The sequence below is a fragment of the Trichophyton verrucosum genome, assembly GCF_000151505.1.
Source record: "Trichophyton verrucosum HKI 0517 chromosome Unknown contig00188_1.f1.exp, whole genome shotgun sequence".
Taxonomy (NCBI): Eukaryota; Fungi; Ascomycota; class Eurotiomycetes; order Onygenales; family Arthrodermataceae; genus Trichophyton; species Trichophyton verrucosum.
In genome coordinates this window covers 43,602-67,901 of record NW_003315534.1, presented here as the reverse complement: position 1 = coordinate 67,901, position 24,300 = coordinate 43,602, and the positions used below count along the sequence as shown (strand labels likewise).

At 48.6% G+C, this 24,300-nt stretch overlaps 8 protein-coding genes across 8 annotated transcripts; 3 read left to right on the top strand and 5 right to left on the bottom strand.

The window, feature by feature from the left end:
- Positions 1 to 985: 985 nt before the first annotated feature.
- On the top strand, positions 986 to 1,979 carry TRV_01948 (uncharacterized protein; the record flags this gene model as incomplete). The annotated part of the gene is made up of 2 exons (XM_003023852.1): positions 986 to 1,176; positions 1,232 to 1,979. 2 exons carry the CDS (start codon positions 986 to 988, stop codon positions 1,977 to 1,979), a joined length of 939 nt encoding a protein of 312 aa, XP_003023898.1.
- Positions 1,980 to 3,483: 1,504 nt separating this feature from the next.
- TRV_01947 (uncharacterized protein) lies at positions 3,484 to 8,010 on the bottom strand (the record flags this gene model as incomplete). Its single annotated transcript, XM_003023851.1, has 7 exons — positions 3,484 to 3,930; positions 3,996 to 4,282; positions 4,353 to 5,453; positions 5,512 to 6,153; positions 6,241 to 6,943; positions 7,012 to 7,672; positions 7,799 to 8,010. 7 exons carry the CDS (start codon positions 8,008 to 8,010, stop codon positions 3,484 to 3,486), a joined length of 4,053 nt encoding a protein of 1,350 aa, XP_003023897.1.
- Positions 8,011 to 9,366: 1,356 nt separating this feature from the next.
- Positions 9,367 to 11,261, bottom strand: TRV_01946 (adenylate-forming enzyme, putative; the record flags this gene model as incomplete). The annotated part of the gene is made up of 2 exons (XM_003023850.1): positions 9,367 to 10,353; positions 10,431 to 11,261. 2 exons carry the CDS (start codon positions 11,259 to 11,261, stop codon positions 9,367 to 9,369), a joined length of 1,818 nt encoding a protein of 605 aa, XP_003023896.1.
- Positions 11,262 to 12,523: 1,262 nt separating this feature from the next.
- Positions 12,524 to 13,126, top strand: TRV_01945 (uncharacterized protein; the record flags this gene model as incomplete). The annotated part of the gene is made up of 3 exons (XM_003023849.1): positions 12,524 to 12,720; positions 12,760 to 12,926; positions 12,999 to 13,126. The coding sequence occupies 3 exons, from the start codon at positions 12,524 to 12,526 to the stop codon at positions 13,124 to 13,126; spliced, it is 492 nt and encodes a 163-aa protein (XP_003023895.1).
- A 595-nt stretch (positions 13,127 to 13,721) lies between these two features.
- On the bottom strand, positions 13,722 to 15,218 carry TRV_01944 (uncharacterized protein; the record flags this gene model as incomplete). The annotated part of the gene is made up of 3 exons (XM_003023848.1): positions 13,722 to 14,701; positions 14,733 to 14,810; positions 14,867 to 15,218. 3 exons carry the CDS (start codon positions 15,216 to 15,218, stop codon positions 13,722 to 13,724), a joined length of 1,410 nt encoding a protein of 469 aa, XP_003023894.1.
- Positions 15,219 to 18,020: 2,802 nt separating this feature from the next.
- Positions 18,021 to 18,924, top strand: TRV_01943 (GPI anchored protein, putative; the record flags this gene model as incomplete). Its single annotated transcript, XM_003023847.1, has 3 exons — positions 18,021 to 18,513; positions 18,597 to 18,633; positions 18,699 to 18,924. 3 exons carry the CDS (start codon positions 18,021 to 18,023, stop codon positions 18,922 to 18,924), a joined length of 756 nt encoding a protein of 251 aa, XP_003023893.1.
- A 306-nt stretch (positions 18,925 to 19,230) lies between these two features.
- Positions 19,231 to 20,109, bottom strand: TRV_01942 (uncharacterized protein; the record flags this gene model as incomplete). Its single annotated transcript, XM_003023846.1, has 1 exon — positions 19,231 to 20,109. The coding sequence occupies one exon, from the start codon at positions 20,107 to 20,109 to the stop codon at positions 19,231 to 19,233; it is 879 nt and encodes a 292-aa protein (XP_003023892.1).
- A 719-nt stretch (positions 20,110 to 20,828) lies between these two features.
- Positions 20,829 to 24,153, bottom strand: TRV_01941 (uncharacterized protein; the record flags this gene model as incomplete). The annotated part of the gene is made up of 8 exons (XM_003023845.1): positions 20,829 to 21,050; positions 21,107 to 21,661; positions 21,718 to 21,831; positions 21,891 to 22,537; positions 22,613 to 23,237; positions 23,311 to 23,619; positions 23,730 to 24,007; positions 24,057 to 24,153. 8 exons carry the CDS (start codon positions 24,151 to 24,153, stop codon positions 20,829 to 20,831), a joined length of 2,847 nt encoding a protein of 948 aa, XP_003023891.1.
- Between the last annotated feature and the right edge of the window lie 147 nt (positions 24,154 to 24,300).

Genomic DNA, 24,300 nt, shown 5'->3' with positions numbered 1-24,300 from the left:
TGGGTGAGCTTGTGTCTTTACGGAGTGAACCAAGTTCACAGCATCTGCTTGAGCCTCGAATCTTGTGGGGCTATCGTCCTGTTAGTAGCTGTAGGTATGGATTGTAGGCGTTTTCACTGTTCCATGGTAACGTACAGGTAGTCGCCATTTCTGCTGCTTTCACTATTATCGATACTATTTCATACTTCGTTAGCATGATACCGTCCATAAACACCGAACCGGGGGAGACGAACATGATCATAGTGGCTTCGAGCGACATGGCGGCGGCTGTGAGAGATGTATCTAGCTTTTATAACGCAAAATAGAGGCAAGACAGAAGCTTCACGGGGTGTTAAGAGAGACAAGAGATGGCGTGTATATGTGTATAGCTAGTCGTAGCAGAGAAAGGCTTGCTGGTGTCGGCGTCGTTGTCGTTGCTGAAGCGAAGGAAAGTGAAGCTTCAAGGTTGCTGCGGAGCTCTCAATCGGGACTAGCGCCGTAATGTTTATGTAATCACGTTTGTTTACATCGCGACGGCTCGCCTTTTCCTGTTTATTTCAATATCAACATCGAACAGTTGGACCGCAACTCACACCACGACGAGCTTTGAGCATTGAGATAACTAGACACTACACACAATTAAATTAAAAGAAGGATAGCAACACTGCTCTGATTATAGTCAGTCCAGGACCTCACCACTACAATGTCGACCGCCGTCTCGAGAAAACGAAAGTCGCCTGAGCCAAGCAACCATTATGATGAAGCCCTTACTCCCACGAGGAGCCCATCGAAGAAGAGGCTCAGGATCACCCAGAAGCAGAAGCAGGCCCTGATGGACAACTTGCAGCTAGAAAGTGGGATTCCCATGGCGTGGACCAGTGTTGGCCCAGTATATAGCTAACCGCGGCTTCTAGTTACTGAGCGAGCGCGAAAACTACGCGCGCACTACGCCCTCCAGGCGCAAGATTTACGAGCGAGAATTGAACGGCGTATTAATCGAATCCCCATGGCGCTTCGTAAACAAAACTTGGGCGAACTGCTAGCCAAGTATTCGGAAGCTACCAAAGAGACATCGGACAACAGGTCTCCATTCAAGAAACCGAGCTTGCCCTCTAAATCTGCAAAGACGGTGCGCCCTGTAACGCAAGCACCAGCAAACTCTGCCGCAGCGCAGCGTACTGGAGCCTCACGACAAAGGTAAATTAACTCCTTTACCCCTTGGTTAAGGACAGATTCTAACTAAATATTACAGTCATGGCTCTTCTGATAAGGAAAATGCTGGATACCCTGATCTTTCAAATCATCCCCTCACAAATCCAAAGCAGCGGGGCAGGCCAACCATGCCAGCTTCTTCATCCCGCAATGTATCCCAACGCACAGAGTCTAACATCCTATCACCAAAGTCCTCGAATTCCAGGACCTTTCCACAATCACCTTTGAAGATGTCACCTACCAAGACACAGCAGCAAGAACCCTATCATATCCGTGCCTTCTCCCCCATCAAGCACACAAGCCCTACAAAACACATGAATTATGCTGCTACTCCCGCTACCCCTAAGCTTAGGACCATGAGGGGCGCAGCCGGGGTTCGCCGAGTAACCCCGCCCGACAACAGCTCTGACTCTGTACCTGGAAGAGTCATCAGGCCAAAGAAGGCCATGTCTGTCAAATCGGCGCCAGCTGGCACAAGAAAGCCCCCCGCAAGGACAGCTACACGCCAAACCAACCGGCAAGTCAGTACCAGCACCACATCATCAAATGCCTCAGCAGCAACTTCTGGAACGACAATTGTACGCTCGGCGAGAACTGCCGCTACCAAGAAGGCTGAGGCTTCTAGCGCATCATCAAAGAAGCCGCCGACTTCTAGAAGCCGGGCTGCCACCACGGCTACTTCAGCAACTGCTTCAACTGCCCGAAAAATGACTGTTGCTGCTGCTAGAAAGGGCCAAGGAGTTGAACAGCCCGCTCCTGGGAGGAGAGTCCTTCGAAGCAGGGTCTAGAGGCACCTACATTAGCTACAGGTTCTTGGTAATCGCTTTTCGATTCGTCATATTCGGTGATTCAACTTGATATTTTCAAGCCTTAAGCGTTTTATAATGATATTTGAAACTTCGGTGGCTATTGAGATTGGTTTGTTAAGGATGGCTGGCATATTTAGGAGTTAGGAGTATAAATAATGTTTACTTCCCTCAGACTCAACAGAACTAGGGAATTCTTCGCATTTTATAAAGGCATATAAAAAGCGTCTAGCGTTCTAAGCAAACGCGTTGCTTCTCCTAGAAGTGAATAATACATAAATTGCACCACAGGGATGAGGAAAAGGGGGTAGAAGCTAAAGAAAACACGTATTTACGGGGTAATTGCCATCACCATGTATGTCTCTAGCTAAGTGGCGCCTACCGGGTATTGAAAAACAAGCAAGATGCGGCATAATTTTTTGTATCGAGGAATGAAGAAAGCAACAAAAAGATTTAGTAACCACTGGTATACGTCCACAGCGAGCAAAAGCAGCAAGCAATCATGTAGCAAAGAAGACGAAGACGGGACAGGCTAATGTATATTGAGACGTCAGGAACGCAAAGGGAAAAAAAAGTGTAAAAAATGCAGAGAGAGAGGGAAGAAGGTAGTGTGTGGGATTGGCGTAGAAGTTAAAAGTCAATTAAAGGGGGAAAGATGGGGGGGGGGGGGGGGAAGAGAAGGCAAGAAACTAGCAGAAAAACAGGGGGAATCAATAGTAATCAGTCAATAAAAGAAGAGAAGAAGAAAGGTCGAAAAGAAGGTGAAGAAATTAAAGGGGGAACTTGTTTGTCATAACTATGAAGGTATTTGCAGAAGTAGGGCATTGGGGAATTGAGGTACGTTGTCAAATGGATATGCATGAAGAAGAGGCCGGGTTGGAGGGAGGTAGAGAAGGAAATTAGAATCACACAGATTGAGTAAAGGGGGTAAGAGAGGGCGGGGCCTCCGTAGAAGGGAAGAGAAGAGAAATGGGAATCAAAAGGTAAAGGTAAAAGGGGTATGTGGGTATACTTGTCAGACCAAATGGCATCCAAGATACAATGTCCGCTGCATTTCAAGAAAGGATTTTTTTCATCGTTTTAGATTTGCAAGTGAAGGTGAAAGGGTCGAGAAAAAGGTGAAATAAGGAGGTCAAGAAAAAAAAAAAAGTGTGAGAAAAAGAAGGGAGAGAATCAAAGTAAGAGAGGGGAAAACGAAGAAGATTCAACCAATACCAGACCGTTTGTTCCGTGTAGAGTAAAGACAAGGGAAAGAAAGGGAAAAAAAAGGAAAAGGCCAATAACAAAAGAGAAGCAAATCCCCAATGAACCAAGTTTTGAGCACCAAGTGAACCGCGCCGTAGATTGTTGCCCGGTCCGGTGGAATGCAAATAGGGTAGATTCAGACGCCATATGCGAATATGCAAGAAGCAGGTCAAGGTCGTCTCATGATTTTTTTTAATCTCTTCCTTCCTCTGGAATTAGTTAAACGTGTAGAAAACATCACTTAGATGGCAGGAGGGCGGCCACGGTATGCCATTGGTGGTTGTGTCAGGTGTTGCTGGTGTTGGGGTTTTTGTGGTGGAACTCCGCTGTATGCCTGGCCCTGGCCCTGACCATGTCCTTGGTTGCTGTCGCCGGTATTAGTTCGGATTGGTTGTGGAGGGAAGGGAGCGTTATGATCCTGAGGCCCGTGGACATGCCTCACAGAACTCTGCATCTGCCATGCTGTAGCTTGAGACGGATCGGTGTCAATACGCGCGGCAATAGGAGAGTTATTTCCTTTCGAAGAGCCAGAACGCACAGGAATGGTTTCTGCGATTGTCGGGGCTCTCTGGGGTACAGGAAGTTTGCCCAAGGCCCCATAACGCTTGAGGATTTCTTTGGTAGTGATTTCCGCACTGCCGTTGAAGAGCGTCGAATCGGTTAGGATAGACAGAAGGTCTTCCGGAACCTATTGTAATGGTCACGTTAGCATGATAATCTGGTGATATGGTTGGGATATGACGCGGTACGTACCTCACACATGGTATCATTATTTTCAATTAAGGAGGTGACAGCTTCAATAGCCAAGAAACTGTCGTCAACACCAGCAACCTTTGCATTAGAGTAGAGTATATTCGGGGTCATAACAGTAGCAAGATTATGAATATCCATCTTGCTACCCGTCTCATCATCAACATGGCAGAACGAAGAAGCCCAGTTAAGGAATGAAAACAATACTTCCATAGTGTCTCTGTGTGACTTTGGAAGCAAACAACAAGTCAGATGAAGAACTCGCTTGCGCTTTACTGGATCGGCGATTTCTACAGTTATTTTATATTAGCCATTACGACTTTCCGGTTAAAAAGTGGCATTGGACGAAAATGAGCTTACTTTGTGCAATAACAAACAAGCTATGAAGCTTAAAGGTAAGGAGAGGATCAGGCATCTCTCGAAGGAACTTCTTCATCAAAGCCGCAACTTGAACGGCGGACTCTTTGTCCAACTCAGCAGCCTCGTACTTGGTGTCAATAAGCTCAGCGGTTTCTCTGAGTCGTTTAATGTTTCCGTTCTTACGGAAGACACCTTCAACAGACATATCCATCTGCCGCATGGCGGAGATTGCGTCGTCGATAAAGGTTGGAATTCGCAATGTTCCAGGGCCAACTCCATGGGTTGATTCTGTTCCGTCTCTTTCAACGATGACTTCCAAGGCTACGCCGAAAACGCCCTTCTTCTTGCCAACCTTGCGAGGATCGTTCTTGAAAGCACGGTTAAAGATGTTCCAGATAGTTGGCTTGCGAGGCTCGATGAGACCAAGAAGTTCTTCGAGATTGAAGCTTCCTTCCAGCAAGGGCTCCATGGAAAGGACAGCAACGTGTCGAACAATGAAGTATTCTAGAGCAGATAGCTCTGAGAAATATTTCTTAGCTCTAGGTCGTTCCATGGCACCCAGCTGGTCAACGGATACTCCTCGTTGATGACCATTGACAAGCTTAGCAGCAGGGCCGCCGCTTCCAATGAGATTACCACCAGCATGCTTATACGCGTTAGGACGTTGCTCTTTGGCCTGCTCGGCAGCGACGATTCTTGGAATATCGTCCAGAGTGAGAGCATCTTGGTTTCCAAAAGTAAGGTCAGCAACAGGCTCGCCATCAGCGTCTCGTTCTTCGACGATTTGGAAGTTCTGGTTTTGGCCATTGTTGGCACTTCCAGGAGCACCTGGTTGGACGCTGCTGCTCTCAGGGCCAGAGATTATGCGCGAAGTTCGAGCTTTCTTGAAGGTTGTGGAGATGGCCCGCTCATTCCTAGTAGATCGGAGTCTTCTCATCTCACCGACTGTCTGTTCGAGTGATGAAGGCGCCTTCTCTTCATTTTGCTCGCCAGTGTAGGACATTGAGCGAGTAGTTGGACGCTGAGGTGGCACATGGGGATCGGCCTGTGGAGGAATACGGTGGCCATCATTTGCCTCGTATTCCTTCAAGTTGGGATCATCTATATGAATGGTCAGTAGAGAGTCAAGAGTTGTTTGAGTGGCAGAGCGCAGACATACCAGATGTGTGTGGTAGAGTACCACCAGATCGTAAGACAGAAAGGAGTCTAGCAAGAGCCACTCGAAGCAGGAAGACGTATTGCTGTAGTTTGGTAACGTTTTCAAATCCAGAAATGGCCTGGGGATCATGTCCTCTCTGTACAGCGCAGTTTTGGCAGAATGGTCGGTCATTCTTCTCACTCCATCTTGCGCGCTCAAGGTCGTGTGTTAGGTCATCCTGGCATGCGCCGCAGACAAGGTGCGGCGGCTTCTTATGCCATTGTCTCCGGCCCAAGACAATGCACTCATCATCAATTGGTTCAGTGCACGCAGCGCAGCAGTCAGACTGAGAGTGAGCTAGCTGTGAGGTATCAGTGTTTAGATCGCTGGCTGTGATAGTGTTCACTTCCTCCAGATCTGCAGTTAGGTCTAGGAAAGCATAGAGGGCATCTGGTGTCTTTGTTTCGCGCTCTAATCTAAGAGAGCCCTGCAAGCCAATGCGGATAAGGAGTTTTAAATAATGTGCCAGCCCTGTAACAAGGGCAAGGAGCTCCTGTGTAACTCCAAGCTTCCGAACTCCGGTCTCTTGTGTCTTTGAAAGCAATGAAAAGAAAGAGACAACTTTCTTGCAAAGCAGCTTTGCTTCTCTACCATATGCCATTTCTATTCCCCGTTGTTAGCATACCGATAACCAATTGTTTGGGAAAAGGGGGAGGGAAAAAAAGGAGAGCAGAGTATTAGATGACTTACCTTTTACTCCAAGGGCAGAAATTTGAGATGCAAGCTGGTCCGTACCCTTGAAGAGGACCTCGACGTGGAAAATGAACTTTTTCGCAACAACAACGCCATCGATGTATGCACCATTGCTAACATGCAGCAACATATCGGAAATGCACGCGGCAGACGACTCTTCAAATGCAGAAAGCACGCTCCAGATACGGTAGACCTTTTCTTCCATCTTTTCTTCCTCGTCACGGATCTGGTCTCGTTCCTCATTGCTGACATCGCGGTCAATCTCTGGCGGTTCGAATGTCTTCCCACTTGGAGACAGGCGCACGTTCCAGAATTTATGTATCATGTAACACTCAGGGTGCCAATGCTGGTTCTGGCCGTTTCGGAAAATCTCAACAAACTGTTTTAGGATTGCGGTTTGGCAGCCATTGCATCGCTGAGCGAATTGGGTCGAGTAGTGGTAATGGCAGTAAACCTTGCCCTCGTGCTCGTAGTAACTGTCTTGAGCTCCAAAGACGGTAGGGCAAACGGAGCAGGTGAAGTGCTCAATGTGATATTTGTGGTCTAAAGCCGTGATGTAGGATCCTCTAAGGGCGCCTCCGCACTCGAAACACAATAGGTTTAATCGTCGGAAGTAGTCTCGTTCACAAAGGGGATGTTGGGAATTGCCATCTTCAGAGTCGACGGGGAAGAACTTCGATGCGACAATCTCTCCGCAATCCTTTTTTCATTTCATTCATGTTAGAGTGTTTTATTATAAGATTGGCAACAAGGGAAGAAACGACGTACTTTACACTGGAAACATTCGAGATGGAATGTGCCTCCCAAGGCACGGACGAACTGTCCCAGTAGAGGCTCACCACAGACTCTGCAGATTCTGGTATTCCCGCTGGGAGACTTGCTGGTGGAAGGGCCATTCGAATTATTATTATTATGTCGGTCGCGCGACTTGGTTCTGCCAGGGCTTCGGTAGGAGTCTGGCTGTCGGGGAGAGCGTTCTTCAGGGTTGACATTGGACTCGGTGGGAGCGGACGGGGGGATGTCAGACCAGGGAGCACTTCTGTTGCCGTCTGGACTGTCTATGGGCGACTGGCCCTGGAAGCCGGATGTGTTTGTGATCTGTAAACCGCCATCTTCGCCTCGATTTCCGGGTAGCAGGTTGGGTGGAATATGACGACCACCTGCAGACGCCATATCTGCGTCGACCACCTCCGCCCGAGGTGAGTATCCTGCCTTTTTTTTTTTGTTTCTTTTCGTAGAAACTGTCTCTCTCTTTTTTATTTTTTTCGCTTCTGAGGACAGACAGGGAGGATCGGTTAGAGGGAGGATGAAAGAGAGGAAAGGAGAACGGTATCCCCTATTTTGGAGGTTGAGGGCGCGTCGGTTCAGGGAGAGGAAGCAAGCGAGAGAGTGAGAGAGTGAAATACGCGACAGAGCGGCCCGGATAGCGCTTAGAGGCCCAGGAGGCTTGTAGTCTAGGTGACGCAAAGACTGCAGTTAAGCATAAATAAGGAGTAAACCCGGGGTAACTAAAAAGAGGTGAGGTCGTCTGTGTGTTATTTCTCCAAAGGGTCACAGTCTGTCAGGCCGGTAGACAGGAGACAGGAAGAAGAGCACAGCAGCAGCAGAGGTAGAGCGAGGTGAAAAATGAGCGAGTGTGTATGTGAGAGCGAGCTGGAACAGGGCAGGGTGTCTAGGCAGATTCACGCAGCAGTCAGAAACAAGAGCGGCCTTCCATCCTCTAGCAGGTAGGGGGGTTTTGCTTGGGGCAGGTTTCATCAATAGCATCTTTCAGGAGGAGGCTGGTTAGTGGGGAATCCATACCTTTCTCTGGGGGGTTTACCCTTCTTTTTTCATTAAATTCGTTATTAGATTCCGCCCCGGGAGCCAGACGCTGGTGAAAGGAGAGACAATGGCAGCGAGAAGGAGGAGGGCGGGTAAAGAGGCGTAGGCGTATGGGCGGGCGTTGCAGCAGTCCCCCTATCGAGCCATATGAAAAAAAAAAACCTATAAATGGGGGCAGCGGAGGAGGGTCAGGACGGTCAGTTGGCAGGTCATCGAAGCACAGCAACGGGTAAACGGTTTTCCACTGCGGCTAGCGGGACAGGCACACCAGCCAGGGAGGACAGCCGGGCCAAAAAGCAAAGAGAACATCGAGGGAGGAGCATCGACTGCATCCTTCGCGGGCTTACCTTGCAGAAGAGCCTGCGTCTTTCAGTCGCTGGCTGTCACTGGCGTGCCGGGGCTGGTGATGTCAAGAGCAGCAAGCAGCAGCAGCAGCAAGCAGCACGCACCGAGTTATTAGAGCGCTATCCCGCTGGCGTGTGTGGTGTAAGTACTGATGTAGAGTTGCTTTTTGATGCCCCAGGGATAACTAACCAGCCGGCGACGCTGCTTGGCATGCAGACCGATAGTTAGCCCGAAGCGACTACTTGTGGCCCTCCAGGCCGGCGACGGGAGCGGCAGAGACGCGTGGATCGGCCAGCAGCACGCGGGACAGGAGCTGGCGGTGACGCTGGCGGAGGTCGAGGACGAGGATGTTTCTTGCTGCGGCGTCGTCGTCGTCGTCGTCGTCGTCGATTTTGGCGTTTCTTTTGCGTTTCTTTTGCGCTTTTTCGAAGTCGCTGGTTCGGAGGTCGCGCTAGTCCCAAAGGGGGGAAAGGGAAACAGACTCACGTGATGAGGACAGCCTAGGTACATCCAGATCAGATATAGATATAGATATAGATACAGATATAATGTAGATTAAGTATAGATATAGATATAGATAGATGTAATGTTTGATATGACTACTCAGGTACAGACACGTTGCCACTGACTGCAGCCGACGAAACATCTCTCATGCTATATTTACAGCCAGTGGCTGGACATGAAACACAACTCTAATTAAGATATTATCAAGCAGGCTAAGGTCTATAAAGTAAGATGCAGGAGAAACAAAACAGGCAGACACAAAAAGAAGACAGCTCAAGGATGGACGACGGCGGAAGGCTGGGGGTGGGTAAAAATAGGTCGCTAAGCCACAGACCGCAGACTAGCCGCCTAGAGCCTCGCCTTGTCATGCTTGTCTCGTTGCCGCGAGTGGTACTGGTCTCGCATCGCTCTGCGCAGCATCTTGCCCGAGGGTGTCCGTGGTATCTACTCTCAGTCAGTATACAGAACTTCGAACGAAAATAGATAGAAATGGGTGAGCTGGCTTACAGAGTCGACTATCTCGATCCCGCCAGCAAGATGCTTGTACTTGGACAGCCGGCTCTTGACAAACTCGTCGAGCTGCACGATGACCTGGCTCGCATCTCGCCGTCTGCCTTCCTCAGATAGCACTACCCACGCCCGAGGGAAGAGGCCACCGTCTCCTCGGCCGTTGTCGACCCCGGCAACACACGCATCTCGCACCAGCTTGTCCGGATGAGACAGCAGGGTATCCTCGACCTCCGTGGCCGCGACCTGCATGCCCTTCACCTTGATCATCTCCTTCAGCCGGTCGAGAAAGTGCAGTCGGTCTTCTGCGTCTCGCATCATCAAGTCGCCTGTTCTCAGCCAGCCGGGCTCGGCGAACAGGCTCGCAGTGGCTTCCCGGTCCTTGTAGTAGCCCGGAGTCACGACGGGCGCTCGAACCCAGAGCTCGCCCTTGGTTCCCTTGGGTACGGGCTCGAATGTGTCTGGGTCAACCAGCTTGGCTTCAATGCCGGGCATCAGATGTCCGATCGTTCCTGGCTGGGAGCGAGAGAGTCCAAAGAGACCCTCGACCACCGGCTGGGCGACAGAGAGCGCCTCTGAGAGTCCATAGCCGGATTGGATGGGGGACTGTTGCGGTAGCTTCTTGCCGAGGCTGTGAGCTACGTCTGGCGGGAGATAGGCTGCTGCGCTTAGGGCCAAGGTGACGGATGAAAGGTCATACTTCTCCGTCAGGGGCGATAGAGCGAGCTGTCGGACAAGTGGTGGCACGAGAGGGAGAGTGGTGATCTTGTGCTTTTCTATAAGCCTCAGAGCGGTCTCCAGGTCCCATTTGGCCATTAATACGTTTGTATTCCGCATCACGTTGACTCGAAGGGCGTACATAGTCAGCCCATATGAGTGATAGGCCGGGACTATACCCAGGAGCACAGTCAACGGTGGGTCTATATTCATCTATTTTCGATACGATTATCAGTATACCCAGTTCAAGGCGGGGCAGGCCATATATGGATGGATGTGTCAAAGCTTACAAACTCTGCCGTCCGCCGCGAGTTTATCATCCCCTGCAGGGTAGTGTGTATGGCATTTTTATGCGATATCATCATGGCTTTTGGAAACCCAGACGTCCCTGACGACTGAAGCAGGTAGCATAACCGCTCCCCCCCTGAACGCTTCCATGACTTCTCTGGTGTTTTTGAGCCAAGTCGAACTAACGACTCAACCGTAGGATAACCCTGCACTGAGTCCAGCGTGGGATCATCCGATATGACTACTATCTTGCTGGTGTCAAATACAAGCTCAAGTCTGCTGTCATTGCCCGTCTGAGGACCATTCCGGACAGTATCCATCAACAGAGGGAGCAGAGACTCGTGGACGGCCATTGATGTGACCTGCATCTTGCGCATGACATGGTATAATTCATAAGGCGTTGAATTGGGACTGATGCTACCAAAAACAAGCTCTGACCGGAAACATGCATGCACCAGCAACGGCCATGAAAGATGGTTCCCTGATAGTATACCCATGATCTCACCATTGCCGTTATCATCCACCGGCGACTGCCCCAACCCAACCGGGTTAGGTCCGTCATGCCGCAGGGCTCTCGAGAGAGATACTACTCTGTCGTAGAACTGATACAACGACACCGTGGTGCCTATATACCCATCTATGAATAGATCATGGTCCGGCTGGTCAATTGGCTTCTCTGGAGGAAACAAGAAATCATGCAAGTTCAGATCCGGGTCAACCTTGGGAAACGGTCCAAACGGACTCCGAAAGACAACTTCATCTGTTGGTTTATATTTGCTGTGGACGTCTGGGCTCTCTGGGCCGATGGTATATCTATCGAAGGCTTTGGACATCATGAAGCTGGAGTCTTCGCCCCCCTCGCTCCCTTTTTTTTTTTTTTTTCTTCTTCTAGCGCAGAACACGTGGGGCAGCGAGGAAGACAGACAGACAGCATGAAGAGATCAAGTAGGAAAAAGAAGAAGCAAAAAGCGCTGTATGGCTTTTGAGGAGTTGTGGCGGTTGAGAGATATAACAACGGTAAGTAAATATATAAAGAAGAAGAAACTGGAGGTTCAATTCACTCCAGCAACACCACTTCAACTCCTTTATAACACCGCCCCGACGACTTGGCAGCAAGCGCGACAGGACAGCAGAAGCAGACGCAGAGAAGCAAGCAGTGGTGCATATAAAAGTTGCCTAGCCGAGCTGGCATTCCTCCATATGGGCGACTGTAACTCCGTATGGAGAACTCCACATCGTGCTGGCTGGTTACGAAGCAGACACCCCCGAGGTTCCCCGACTGCGACAACGTTGCGTGTTGCAGGTATCCTATTTATCCCTCCCCCAGGGCTCTCTCTGGCCGTCGCCCGCGGGATATATATTAGCACCAGAGGCGTGCGCCGGTCAGTCGCACCGCCTCGACGAAGAGGGAATATGCGCGAGTCAGTCGCATTGGCTCTTGCGCCGCCGACGGGGACGGGGAACGAGGGGCGAAAAGAAAAATAGGCCTTCCTGGGTTGTTTTTGTTCGTGGACGGTCGAAACGTCGAAAAAGCGAGTTGATCCCAATGATCCGGCAGCGATGGATTGCCTATTTGCGACTGGCTCGGCTTAGGTAAGCGCTGCTGCTCGTCCTATTGGCGGAGCTGCGGCGGCCCTTCATCTATAGGAGACGGCCATAAGATCGGGCGGCCGGGGTGCTGCAGAGATCAGCTAAGCGTGTGCGCGTGGGGAGGACATTCGACGGTTCTACGGTCTTTCTAGCAATACTATTAGCCGTTCGGGTCGTGTGTTTTCTTCTTCGTTACATGGCTTTTCCTTGGATTTGGAATTCTGCGGAAGAAAAAAAAAAAGGAAGCGAGAAAAAAAAAAAAAAAACTTGTATTATATAAGCAGACAAGCAATTCATTACATAATCATTGAATATCACGTGAGGGACTTTCCCATCGACGTCAAAGGGAGAAAAAATAAAGGAACCTTGAGAAAGAGATCGTGAAGGCGCATAAAAAGGGTTGAGGATTGGAAGAGGACCTGCATCTAGCTGAGCACTGAGCACTGAGCACTGCGAGCTGGTCATTGTCTTACAGAAAACAGCCGGAATACAACTCGCCAGCACCATGAGCTCTTCCACCCCCGTCCACGAGCCCACTCATCGCAAACGCGAGCTCCCCCAGAGCGAACTCGAAGCTACCGCCCAGCTCAAGCTCGGCGAATTCCAGCATGTTCCGACCCTGTCTCTGTCCGAAGCTCGACTGGTGATTAACAAGGTCCTTGACCTGCGGAGGAAAGGGGAGAGCAAGTTTGAAGAGCGAGAGTGAGTTGTGCGCGCTGGTTGTTTGCGACTTGGGACCAGGCCGTCCATGATGCTAACGCCGATTTCGCTCGCCGGCAGGACCCTGGTCAAAACACAGGACTATCTCGAAGTGTTTGCCAGATTCAAGGAGAAAGAGAACATCGAGGCTGTCGAGCGACTTCTCTCTGCGCATACGGAGCTGGAGTTCTTTGAGCGGTCGCAGCTAGGTACGTGAGACCGGCAGCTTAACTACCTGTCGATTTTGGTAGTGGTTCACTCCAAGCTAACCCTAACCCTAGGGAGTCTATGCTGTGATAACGCCGAAGAAGCCAAGTCCCTAATCCCAAGTATCGGGAACAAGATCTCGGATGCAGACCTGCAGGAGCTCCTAGACGAGCTCACCAAGCTGCGAAATTTCGTGGAGTGATTACTCCATTACACCACTGGGAAGATATAAAATATGGGAGAGACGAGAATAGCAGTGCTTTGGGAGTCCTGTTTATTATCTTCGAAATAACGGGTTTGGGAGGGGCTTTTTTAGCAACGTGCAAGGCGTTCAGGTTTGGAAAACGGTACCTTACGGAAGACGACATTCTACATGATACTGTTTATTTTTATTTGCTAAAGAGAGCTAACGCATAGCATCAGAGGGGAGAACTCCTTTTTTTTTTTCTTTTTTCATTATTAGCCAGATAATTAGAAGGATAAATGCCAAGTCAGTGCTAATAGGTAGTGGAAGCCGAGTTCATCAGGAAATACTAAGGAAGATGCTTTTCTATGGGGGAGAATTGGAAGAGAAACGAGTGTCGTTAAAAATTCAAAGTCCTCCCACAAACTCCATTCCAATGGCAGTCAATGCAGGGTATGGAAAAATATATACAGTCTATCGTACACAACTCTATGTCCTTGAAGAAACCTAAACCGGAGAATGATGCTAAACACCCTCGCTCACTTTTGTCATTATAAAATCAGCAATGGAAAGTAGGCAAACTCCAGTTTCATCCAGTAAAGCGCCGCATTAGTTAAGACTTGAACATAACTTCAGCCGGAAGCCTAAAGGAAGCACAGAACATTCTCTTGTTCGGCGAGACAAGTCTGATATCACGAATCTCAAGCTCAAGATCCTGGTTTCCCGTACCACCAATCATATCGTCAGGGGTAATCTTGTACTGTATCCTTTCCGAAATGCGGTTGCAGATATCCGCAAACTCAACAGCGTTGTCATCAGAGTTGGTTGAAAAGCAGTAAACATGAACAAACGGGCGCTTGCGCTGGGTGTGCGGCTCGAACATTGACTCCTTTCCAGCATAAACACCGATAAAAGCGTCTAGGAACTCAATTGCGGAAGCCGGAAGGTTCATCACGTAGTGGTCAAAGGTAGGTGGGCATTTGTATACTTGTGGAGGGACAGCTTTCTTCTCGGCGGCCTCGGTGCGTTTCACTTTGGGGTATATCTTGACAGGGCGTGGACCGTTAACGCATAGCTCCTGTGAAGCGTGTCGGATAAACTCCCTTCCATCCATGTTAAACGGCTGGACGAATTCCCTAACTTTGTTCCGAGCAGCACCTTCTTTCAGCTTCTCATATCCGTGAGGGTTAAGGTCATTCGCATAAACGAATACCCTCTTCTTACCCGCTGGCAGAGCAAAGGGTCCAACGCCAGCCATGACATCACACACAGCTTCTCCCTCTTTGAACCTGCCAACAAGGTATGTATGCTCGTTTCCTAGGCGTGAATTCCAGTATACTTTGGAGTAGTCGAATGCAAACTCGCATCCCTGCTCATGCTGGACAACATTCATATCTTCGTCCCCAACCAGGTGCTCGTAGGCGAAAGTGCGATATTCGCTGTTTGCGCCAACATCGTCCACCTTGTTGATCACCGTTCGGACCGTCGAGTTTTTATCTCGGATAACTTCCGCAATTAAATGTTTATATGGGAGATATTGCTCTCTCAGGTTAAGGTGTGCTATATTTTCACGAAGTTTAGTATACCCAGTCTCTACAAACTCAAGCATTTCGGTTTCACATACCAACATGGCCAACTTGGTTAAAGCCCGCTGGTGTTTCCTCAAGATGTTCCTCAGGCAGTATTGAAGAAAGAATATCATCTGCAATGCATGTTAGTACTTGCAATTTAACAGTTGCATCTCCCGCTTGCACATACGATAGAGCCAGTAGTCATAATCAAGGTGAAGATCATATGGTTTCAACTCCACGGACTTCGCTTCAACCAATTCCCGTATTGTTGGGGACCATGTAGCCGCATCATTGGCTTGTATCTGCTCCTTCAGCAAGATGCACATTTTGTTCTTTTCCTCCTCCGTGGTGGGGTTCTGGACATATCGAATAGCCGGTAGCCGTGGAGCGTTCAGAATATCGTTACTCTTCGCCAGCTCTGTCTTAATCCGGCCAAGATTCCTCGCTTCAAATACTGTGGCCGCAGCAAGAGGTATGGTCTTTTTGAAGAATGATCGGTCAAGTACGCGCATTGCGCGGTTGATAGGGGGTCTGAACATGGTCTGGGGGGAGGAAGGGTGGTCGCGAGGGAGCGTAGAAGGCTTAACAGCGAAGAACGGAATTAGTTCATCGGTTTATATTCAGATATTGAGTCCTTTAGAAGATATTCATCTTGCGTACAGAAGTTTTCAAATCCATCTAAGTAACGTTAACTAATCGACTGATAAGAAAAATTTTCTGATATCGATAAGCAAACGTGTGGTAGTGAATTTTTTATCAGCGCATTGCAGTGTATTCAAGTTCAAATAATCGGGCTTGCAAAGCTCGTACGGCTCAAGAAAATATACTAGAGAATTATCTCACAGCATAAATCGAATCAAGTTAAGTCGGCTCAAAATATCAAATTGCTGTTCCAACAACCTCAAAGTGGATTGAACCTGGAATTAAAGTGGTCACGTGCGGAGCCTATTTTGATGACCAGAAACTCCAACCTTCGACATCCCAACAACTTATCAACTTCAACTTCAATCTCAACTTAATTATCTTCATCAGCAGCAGCTGCAGCAATCATCAATGTTGATCACGATGTTACTGAGAAAATAACCAGAGGAGTTTCAACTTCAATCCCAGGAGAGAAAAGTCGTGGCAAGCGAAGACCTGATAATACAGCTTTTAAACGTTTCGGCATGAGTTATATATTTGAACAGCACACCCTGCGACTTGGCAATAATAGAGCAGCGGCTGCAATAATAGTTTGCATGGTGTCTGTCTCGTTTTAAAAAGCGACATCGGTCTCATCTTCCTGGGAGATCCTGCGCAATACTCCGTACCAGACGTGCGATATCACTTTGCGAGAAAATACGGAGTAACGAATTCGATACTCCGGACCTCGTATGCACATAATCCATAAACACGCCAAAGCGGAATTATCATCGAACAAGAATAATAATAATAATAATGCCCATTTTCCAGTCGTGATCAGAGGCAAGTTGCAGATCATCATCTCGACGGCTGCGACTATTTGACGATTGACAGGACCGAACTGTAACGTCTTCTTGGCGGCCGATAGTATTGTTCGCAGCAACAAACAATCCCAGGCATGCCTCAAGCCCCAGGTTCGCTTGTGAAGCACGCCACCATATGGTAGCATAAAGTCTGACGCCAACAAGCAATGCACCCGACATTTCCTGAGCACCGCTTCGCAACACTCAACATGTTCAGTTGAACAGCCTCATGATCTTTCTCCAGGGTTCTGCCTTGAATACGGGATCGAGGGCCCAGCGCCCACCTGTCTTCGGACTCCCACAGTATCCTTGGGCTCTGTGCCGTGCAGGTTTGAGCTTTTTTTATCACACGAAGAGAGTGAGGCCGACTTGGAGCGAGTGCTGGGTCTTGGAGTCTGATTGATTAAACCGAGCCAATGACCGCTCGCTGGGAAAAGAGGCCGCTGAGCCTCAGCTAGCAGCGTGTGATCTCACGGCCGAAATTAGTGTCCTAGCTAGCTTTGCTTGAGCCCACACTATGGAACAGAGCTGCCAGTCATCTCACTCGCGGAACGAGGACGCCAAGAATACTACCCATCATCGCGAGGCATCACAACACGCCGCACCTAGGATTGCCAGCACAAATCGCAGGGGTACGGAGCACATCCGTCTCACCATCAGCTGGGACGGGAAAGGTGTCCCATAAAAAGGTCAAATATTCCGTTCTGAATAATACCCAAGAAGGGAGGGTTCAACCCCAGGTCATCAGTCAAGCTGGCTGAGATGCTATTTATAAAACTAGTGGGTACGCTAATTTAATCGAATTCTCTCCATATTCCCCAGGGCAGAGATGACAACCTGCACACAAGTGAAGATATCACATATAATTCGGAGCGCAATGGGACTGAATATGGGTTGTACGGCATACCAGCCAAAAGAGGTGCGGAAAAGAAGCCGCCGAACGAAAGGAGAATCAGAAGCTGTGTTGTGATCCTGCCTGCCCGGGGTGGACCTTGCGCGGGCAGAACACGGAGATACCAGAATAAAGGAGGCTCAAAGGTGCCAAGCTTTTTAGCGTAACCTAATATCTTCATCCCGCTTGGGCTTCAGCTTGTTTGGGTCGCGTTGCTTTCAACTCGCCTACTTGCAGCGTTGGCGAACGCGAGACGGCCTGAGACTCGAGAGGAGATGTTATGCTCAAACCCTTTGCCGCCTTGGTGCCAAACGGTCATTAACTCAAGTACATTTAATCTTCACAGAACATTCATCCAGATCGACAGTCAAGCCACCCAAACACTAACTCGTATTTGCCCCTATTCTCCCCAGTTGCTTTTTTTGTGATCGAGCCTTGTTGATACCCGATTTGGTCAAGGCTAACAGCATCGCGAAAATATACACAGTCAAAATACGAGGAGAGAATGGGAAAGGGGCTTCAAGCATCTTTGAGCTTTTCCCAACTCCAGACTAGTGCCCAACTCCACATGCGCCTTTCCACAAGCCAGAGTCAAGGTTTTCGAGTCCACAGCTCGCTCTGAATGGAGGGCTTCTGTTCCCGGCCAATTAACGTTGTCACCTATCCTGATCATCAGAACATAGCCTCAAGTTCTCAAGGGAAAATAAAGGCATGGGATCCTGTACCGAGCTACTCCCCAATTCGGAGTAGCAGCGGAGCCCAAATCCGAGATGTGGTCCTCGTGTATTTTTAGGACAGGTCCTCGAATTTTATATATACCTCCTCCTTCACCCTTTTCTCGTCTCTTCTGTCGCTTTTGCTGAAGGACAGTTTCCAGCTCAACCAACTCCAGTCGTTCTTTTTCTTTCTCTTCTTCAGTCTAATAATTTTAGCCATACCCTATATATCAATACTTTGACATCACTATGCGCTTCTCTGTCGCCTCCCTTCTCTTCTTGGGAGCAACTTTGGTTGCTGCTGGCTCCGTCCCCGACGATTCCAGTGCCTCCTCCAGAAGCGCTCACTCCCTCAGCCGAACCGGTAACAACTTGAAGGCTCGTAGCAATATCTTTGCCCGTGCTTCAGGAGATGAGCACTGCTCTGGACGGGGCGTAACCTGCCAGAGCTGCTTCGGTAGCGGTTACAAGGAATGCCCTAACGATTCGACCAAGTGCTACAACCCAGATGACCCAAGATACTCTAGCTGTGACCCCTCTGGCGGTAGCGGCGGTTCTGGCGGCAGCGGCGGCAGCAGCGGTGGTAGCAGCGGCGGCTCTGGTGGATCTGGCGGCTCCGGTGGCAGCAGCGGCCCTACCGACGAGAGCTGCGCTCGCCAGTACGGCACTGGAAACAAGGTCTGCGGTACTGACAGCTGCTACAACCCAACTGTGGGAGAGACCTGCTGCCAAAACACTGGAAGTAAGTTAACCCGCATAGTACATACCACTAATCGCTGAACCAATTATTAACCCAATTCCTTTAGGCCACTGTGATCTCGGTAGAAAGTGCTCCAAGTCTGGCACCCTTTGCTGTGCTCCTGTATGTGACATTCAAATATAACTTTGTATACTGTGTCCCTGCTAACAGATAAAATAGGGCTCTAGAAACCCTGATTGCAGAGGTATTAGCTCCAATGACAGCACCACTACCTCCTCCAGCACTTCAACCTCTACCTATACTTCTGGAAGTTCTTACCCAACATCCACTAACGTCTCTGGATCTTCTCCATCATCTTCGCCAGATACGCCTCAAAGCAACGGTGCTGGCTGCCTCTCTGTCAACGTTTTCCCCATCCTTGCCGGTGGACTGGGTGTGATCGCCGCCCTCTAAACCCCCTCCCACTCCCACTCGTCAACAGCATTTCCGCTTCGTTTTTATAATTATGCTATATATATACCTTCACTTCATGCATTTATAATGTTCTATTTGTTCAATTCTCCCTACTGAATCCTTTATATCCAAATAATTTGCGGACGAACTGCACCTTTTCCCAAAATAATTGCGGATTTGTTTATCACGCCTGGTCAGAATTTGTCAATGCTGTTGCATCGGTACTAAATAACTACACGTGGAATGAAATCATACTTCAAGTAACACTCTCTTCGTTCTGAATTAAACATGCCAAAGATTCTTAAATTACATTCCAAGTCCATCTTTGTCTTTCCGGGTCCCAGAAGGTGGGTGGTGACCTTTGTTGATCGACAACGACTTCCAAGATTCCCGCTCTGCCTCTAAGATTGGAATCCGGCTCTCCAACTCTTCTATGCGTTTCTCCCGGCTCTTGATCGCCAGCCTCGATATATCCCTTCCCTTAATGATTCCCAGGGTCTTTAGATCGTTCCTATCCAGCAGCTCAACCAATTCTTCCTTCGCTTTGGGCGTAACGTTAATTTTATGAGCCTCAAGTATACCAAGAGCCTTGGCTGTTGTCTCACAGTGCAGGGATTTCTTATTGATCCTCTCTGCTGAATGATAGAAAAGAGGTGATGACGTAAAGCGCGAAGGAGTCGGGGTTGTAGGGGCCTCAAGCGACGTTTTCTGGGCAGGGCAGGTTTCACTTTTTGGCGGAAGTGTTGATTTCTTAGGAGTCGTAAATAGCGGAGGTGGTGGTATCGGTTCGGCATCCAAGGCCTCAAGCCTCGAAGCCAACGAAGGATAGGAGATATCTGCAACAGTGGTGAAGGAGCTGGTATCCTGCTCTGTTGCCGGTGATTTAGGTAACTCAAGCTTCCCTTTTTTAGTAGGGCTTTGGTATTTGTCCAAATAAGCAGTTATATCTGCGTCTCGTTTCCTCTTTGTCTGAGACTCTGGCGTTAAAAGCCCGCCGCGTATGGACTCTCGGATGCGGTTCGCTTTGGGTGTACGTAGTACTGGGCCTGGTTTTGTGTTATCAGGTCGAACTTGGACTGGATCTGCCTCTTGAGCGTCGGTATTCTCCGTCACAGAGTCTACTGCATTTTGTGATGCCTCTCGTTCCTTAGCGACATCGTCCCATAGAAAGAATCCGCATCGCATTTCCCGTGGCTTCGGACATGTATAGACTGTAGGACAGAAGTATTACCGTTAGCCTGAGCGGAATATCGTAGTAAAATGTATACACATTACGCTTACACCAACGCCCATGGTTTTTGCCGCCGTTTTTCGTCTCAAAATGGTTTGCTATCCGGCGAGGCTCACAGTCACAATGCCATCTCCCATTGACTAGAAGGCCTCGCAAGGTTTCCGGTTTCCTCCCCGTCCAGGAAGGGCGCTGGCCTGGAGAAGCGTCGCTCTCCGGCTGGCCCGACATACTAGGTAGTGAAGGTCATGAGAAGCAGGGTAAAAAGGGTCGTCGAGGACATTGTCGAGGAGAAAGCAGCTGGGTCGAGGACAGTTGAGGGTTGTAGTAGCCAGGGCAACCGCCTTTTAGCTAGTTATCGATCTTATCTAAACTTAAAGTGGCTCCACAGCTGCCGCAACTCAAAAACTGGCCTTAAACACCATCCAACAGCACGCTTGTCTCCCCTACTATCCCCACTACATCAATGCATGTTACTCTAGCGTTGAGCGTTTTCCACGGAGCACAGGCAAGGAATGGGGTGGAGCTTATGCCGTGTATGCAAAATTATACATATGTCGTATATAATTCACTTTTGGATCTGCCTTGGATGCTTCTACCTAGTTTCAGAACCGCCGTGTATTCCCAAAATATAACCAGCCGGAAAGACAGATATATCTTCTTCATCTCTTCTTTATCATGCGAGGACCATCCTCAACATCGATCCAAAGGAGTCACGTAGCTTCAATATCTCCGATATCTTAGGTTTCACTGGTTCCCCTGCAGAACGACGGAGCCGGTCCTGGTGCCTGGCACGGCGTTTGCGTTCAAATTCTATAGGGTCCATATCATCATCCTCAGAGTTTTCATCTGATGGGTCTGAAATATCATCTTCAATCACCAGGTCTTCCAAGTCACCCTAGAAGAAGAATGTTAACAGGAGAACATATATAGGTGCCCTTCAGAGTTTCTTACCTCATGGAGCCCAAAGTCACTGCTTTTAAACGTAGAAGCACCCGGAATCTGCTCGTTAACACCTTCAGCCGCCATCTTCTGCCGGGTTTTATCCTGGTGCCATTTCTTTCTGTCCGAATGCCATTTAATTAGGGCGTCAATCTCGGCAATCGCGATATCCTTGTCAATCTGGCCAGCAGAAACAGCTCCTTGGAAGAGTGCATTCATGTCAAGAGTGCCTCCACTTTCTGGCCCCTCGCGAAGGAACTTGAGAATATCTTCCAACCACGTCATTAGCGATGCGAACAGCCCATTATCATGAATATGAACTTCATGGACGAATTTATAAAAACTATGCTGATGGCGGGTGCAGAGGTCGATAAATGACTGGACAGTTTGGTTCGGGTCGGCAGAAACATCTTGTCTTTGAGCTCGCTCAATGACAGCAATAGCATCATTTGCAAATTCTGCAAAGTCTGTGATGCTATTGTAGACGTTGGCAGATTTGTAAACACGGACCAGAGGCTCGTAGAAGATGGTGAATAGATCACGGAAAAGTTGTAGGGTCACAGGCTGCTACAGAGTCAGTAGGTACCTATAATGGATGCCAAAGGAAACCAGCAGTCTCTTACCTCTTCAATAATACTAAGCATCATCATCTTATCTCTTTGCCGCGTGAGCACTTTCAAAAGCTGCTTTAGATATGAAAACCACTGGGCACCTTGCTGTATCTCAGGATCATTAATCTATTATGAACATGTTAGCAATGCAATTCGAGTGGGTGGGGGAAGTCAAAGTCACGTACACTTTCAACTGCGCTCACCCAAGCGACATAAGAATTGAACACTTTCTCGATCTGCCGTACAGTCAATTCCGGCTCGAAGTGTTCTGACCGCAAGATCACCACAACTATATCAACACTTTCTGCTTCTGCCTCTGCACGGAGCTCATTCTTCACCTGTTCATCGGCTTCCGTAAATGCTCGAAGCTTATCTACTAGAATGTTGTCATCGATTCTTGCTGCTAAGCTATCGACTGACTTTTGAAAAGCTTTCACGCCGTCTTGAATCGCCATGGCGAATATTCGCTGTAAAAGAGATCGAGCTCCAAACGGTTGAGCAAGGAAAAGGTCCAGAACTCCGGCCATCACGGCAGCAGGGTTAGCAATGCGGATGACATTCTTTAAAATCGAATACGGGATCAAAGAGTGTATCCGTTTGGCCTGAGCGAATAATTCCGGAGAATTATCCTCAGCTAAAAAGATATGGTATAGTGTAGCCGCAACCCTGTTGTAGATTGTTATAGTCAGAAACATGAAACCGGCGGTTACAAAAGCGAAGGCAGGGTATACATACTCGATACGCAGCCATTCTGCAAACTTTTGATATTGTGGACTCAACGCTTCTACAGAGTCCTTGTCTCTAATCTCCTGAAATAGTTTTGTGAGGCCATCTGTAGGAGGTCGGGTCGTTAATAGTGAGTCTCTAGAAGCAGGGCAGTAGAAGAATCCACGGATATTTTACTTACTTCTTTCCACAATATCTTGTCTGAATTGCTCCATATAAACATCTAATTCACGCGCCCGTTTTCGTGCAATCTCGTAAAAGCGTCTTTGCTCTTCAATGCGCTTGGCATCAAGTTCTTTTCTTCTTGCGACATCTACCTCTTCCTCTTCATTTAAAGTGATCGGTTTATCCGTTAGGAATTCCTTTACCGCATTGGAGGAGGCTATTCTATGATTTTGTAGAATCAGTCTCAAAAATGCGCGAAGAGATACACGTTGCTCCTCTCTGTATAGTGTGACAGTTTCACCCTGTAGCTCTCCCGATGCTCTAGGCGACTGCGAGCCTATAGATTTGAGTGAGGACATGGAAGTTTTATGTTTGAGGGTTCCCGGAACAATGAGGTTTCGCGTAGATTGGCCTTCAGTTGTCTCTAGGGTATTGACAGACGATGTGGACGAAGCATCGTCGTCCGGATTTGAACCAATGAATGACGATGATACCGAGGTTTTATTTTTTCTGGGAAGAGGAGGTATGATTTTCCCGGGCAACTCAGTTCGTAGTTTTTTGTGCAATCTCGCAAAATCACCGAAGCGACGGCCAATGTAGATGCTAGGGCCATCTTGTTGCCGGACACGGATTAAGAATTCCTGCACACGACCAATGAGAAAGGAGCAGTTCCAGGGGTACAGGCACAAAAAAAAAGATAATAGTAACACATACCGCATGCTGGTGATATCTCAAGGTTCGCCTTACGGAGGTTGTTCTGACTGATGCGATGTTAACATCCCAGCCATTGATAACATTTCCTTCAGGCATGTTGACAAGTAGCCCCTGTTCATTTGCCCCTCGGTCAACAACCTCCATTTCTGAGAAGCGTATTCTCTCCTCATATCCAGAGGAGGTTGGTATCCCAGAAACCATCATTAGCTCGACCACTTTTTCGCATTTCTTTGCGAGCTTCCGCCTCTTAGTTTCTTCATGTCGATCTTCACTCGACGAAATATTCTTATTAGCAAAAGACTCAAGAAACTAACGTTTGAAAAAGGTAGGGAGTTAGCATATCATGTAAATATATATATATATATAATCGTAGCAAAGCCAGGTGTTAGCTGCTAGACTGGGTAACTCCTTGAACGTACCACCTGGAGACGATCTTGCCAAAACTCCTTCTCATGTGCCTTATCTAGAAATGGAAAATTCCGGATATGGTTAACGAATATATAACGTAGAATTGGCAATTCTGAGTCGACAGGCGCTATTTCTCCAAAGTCCGACTTGAATGGGGCGCCAAATCGTCGTAACGCAGTTGGAGAATTGAGCTCAACGATCTCGCTCGAAACCTGAGCGCCGACTAACTCCCGTTTGAGATCTAAGAGCCATTTGAACCGAATTAGCCAAACCGTAATCTCCGGTCGAGCTGTCTGGTCCAACCTGTGTAGGTAACAGCTTCTGCCGCAGGTACGTACAATGCTCCTGTTTCCCCGTCAATATCTGCGCCGGCGGGTTTCCGCTCTTTTCCGCAGACGTCCCCCCATTTGTATTCTCCTTCGTATTGAGACTCATTATTATCGTAGCTGCTTCAACGTTGCCGTAGTTCTTTGATGCTGAGTGAGGTCGGCGCCTAACCAGGTATTATGCAACAAGTAGGCGTGCTGGGACGGAGCTTCGCGGATAAGGCAGGAAGGCGTGTGAGATCTGGGCCCGAGGAAG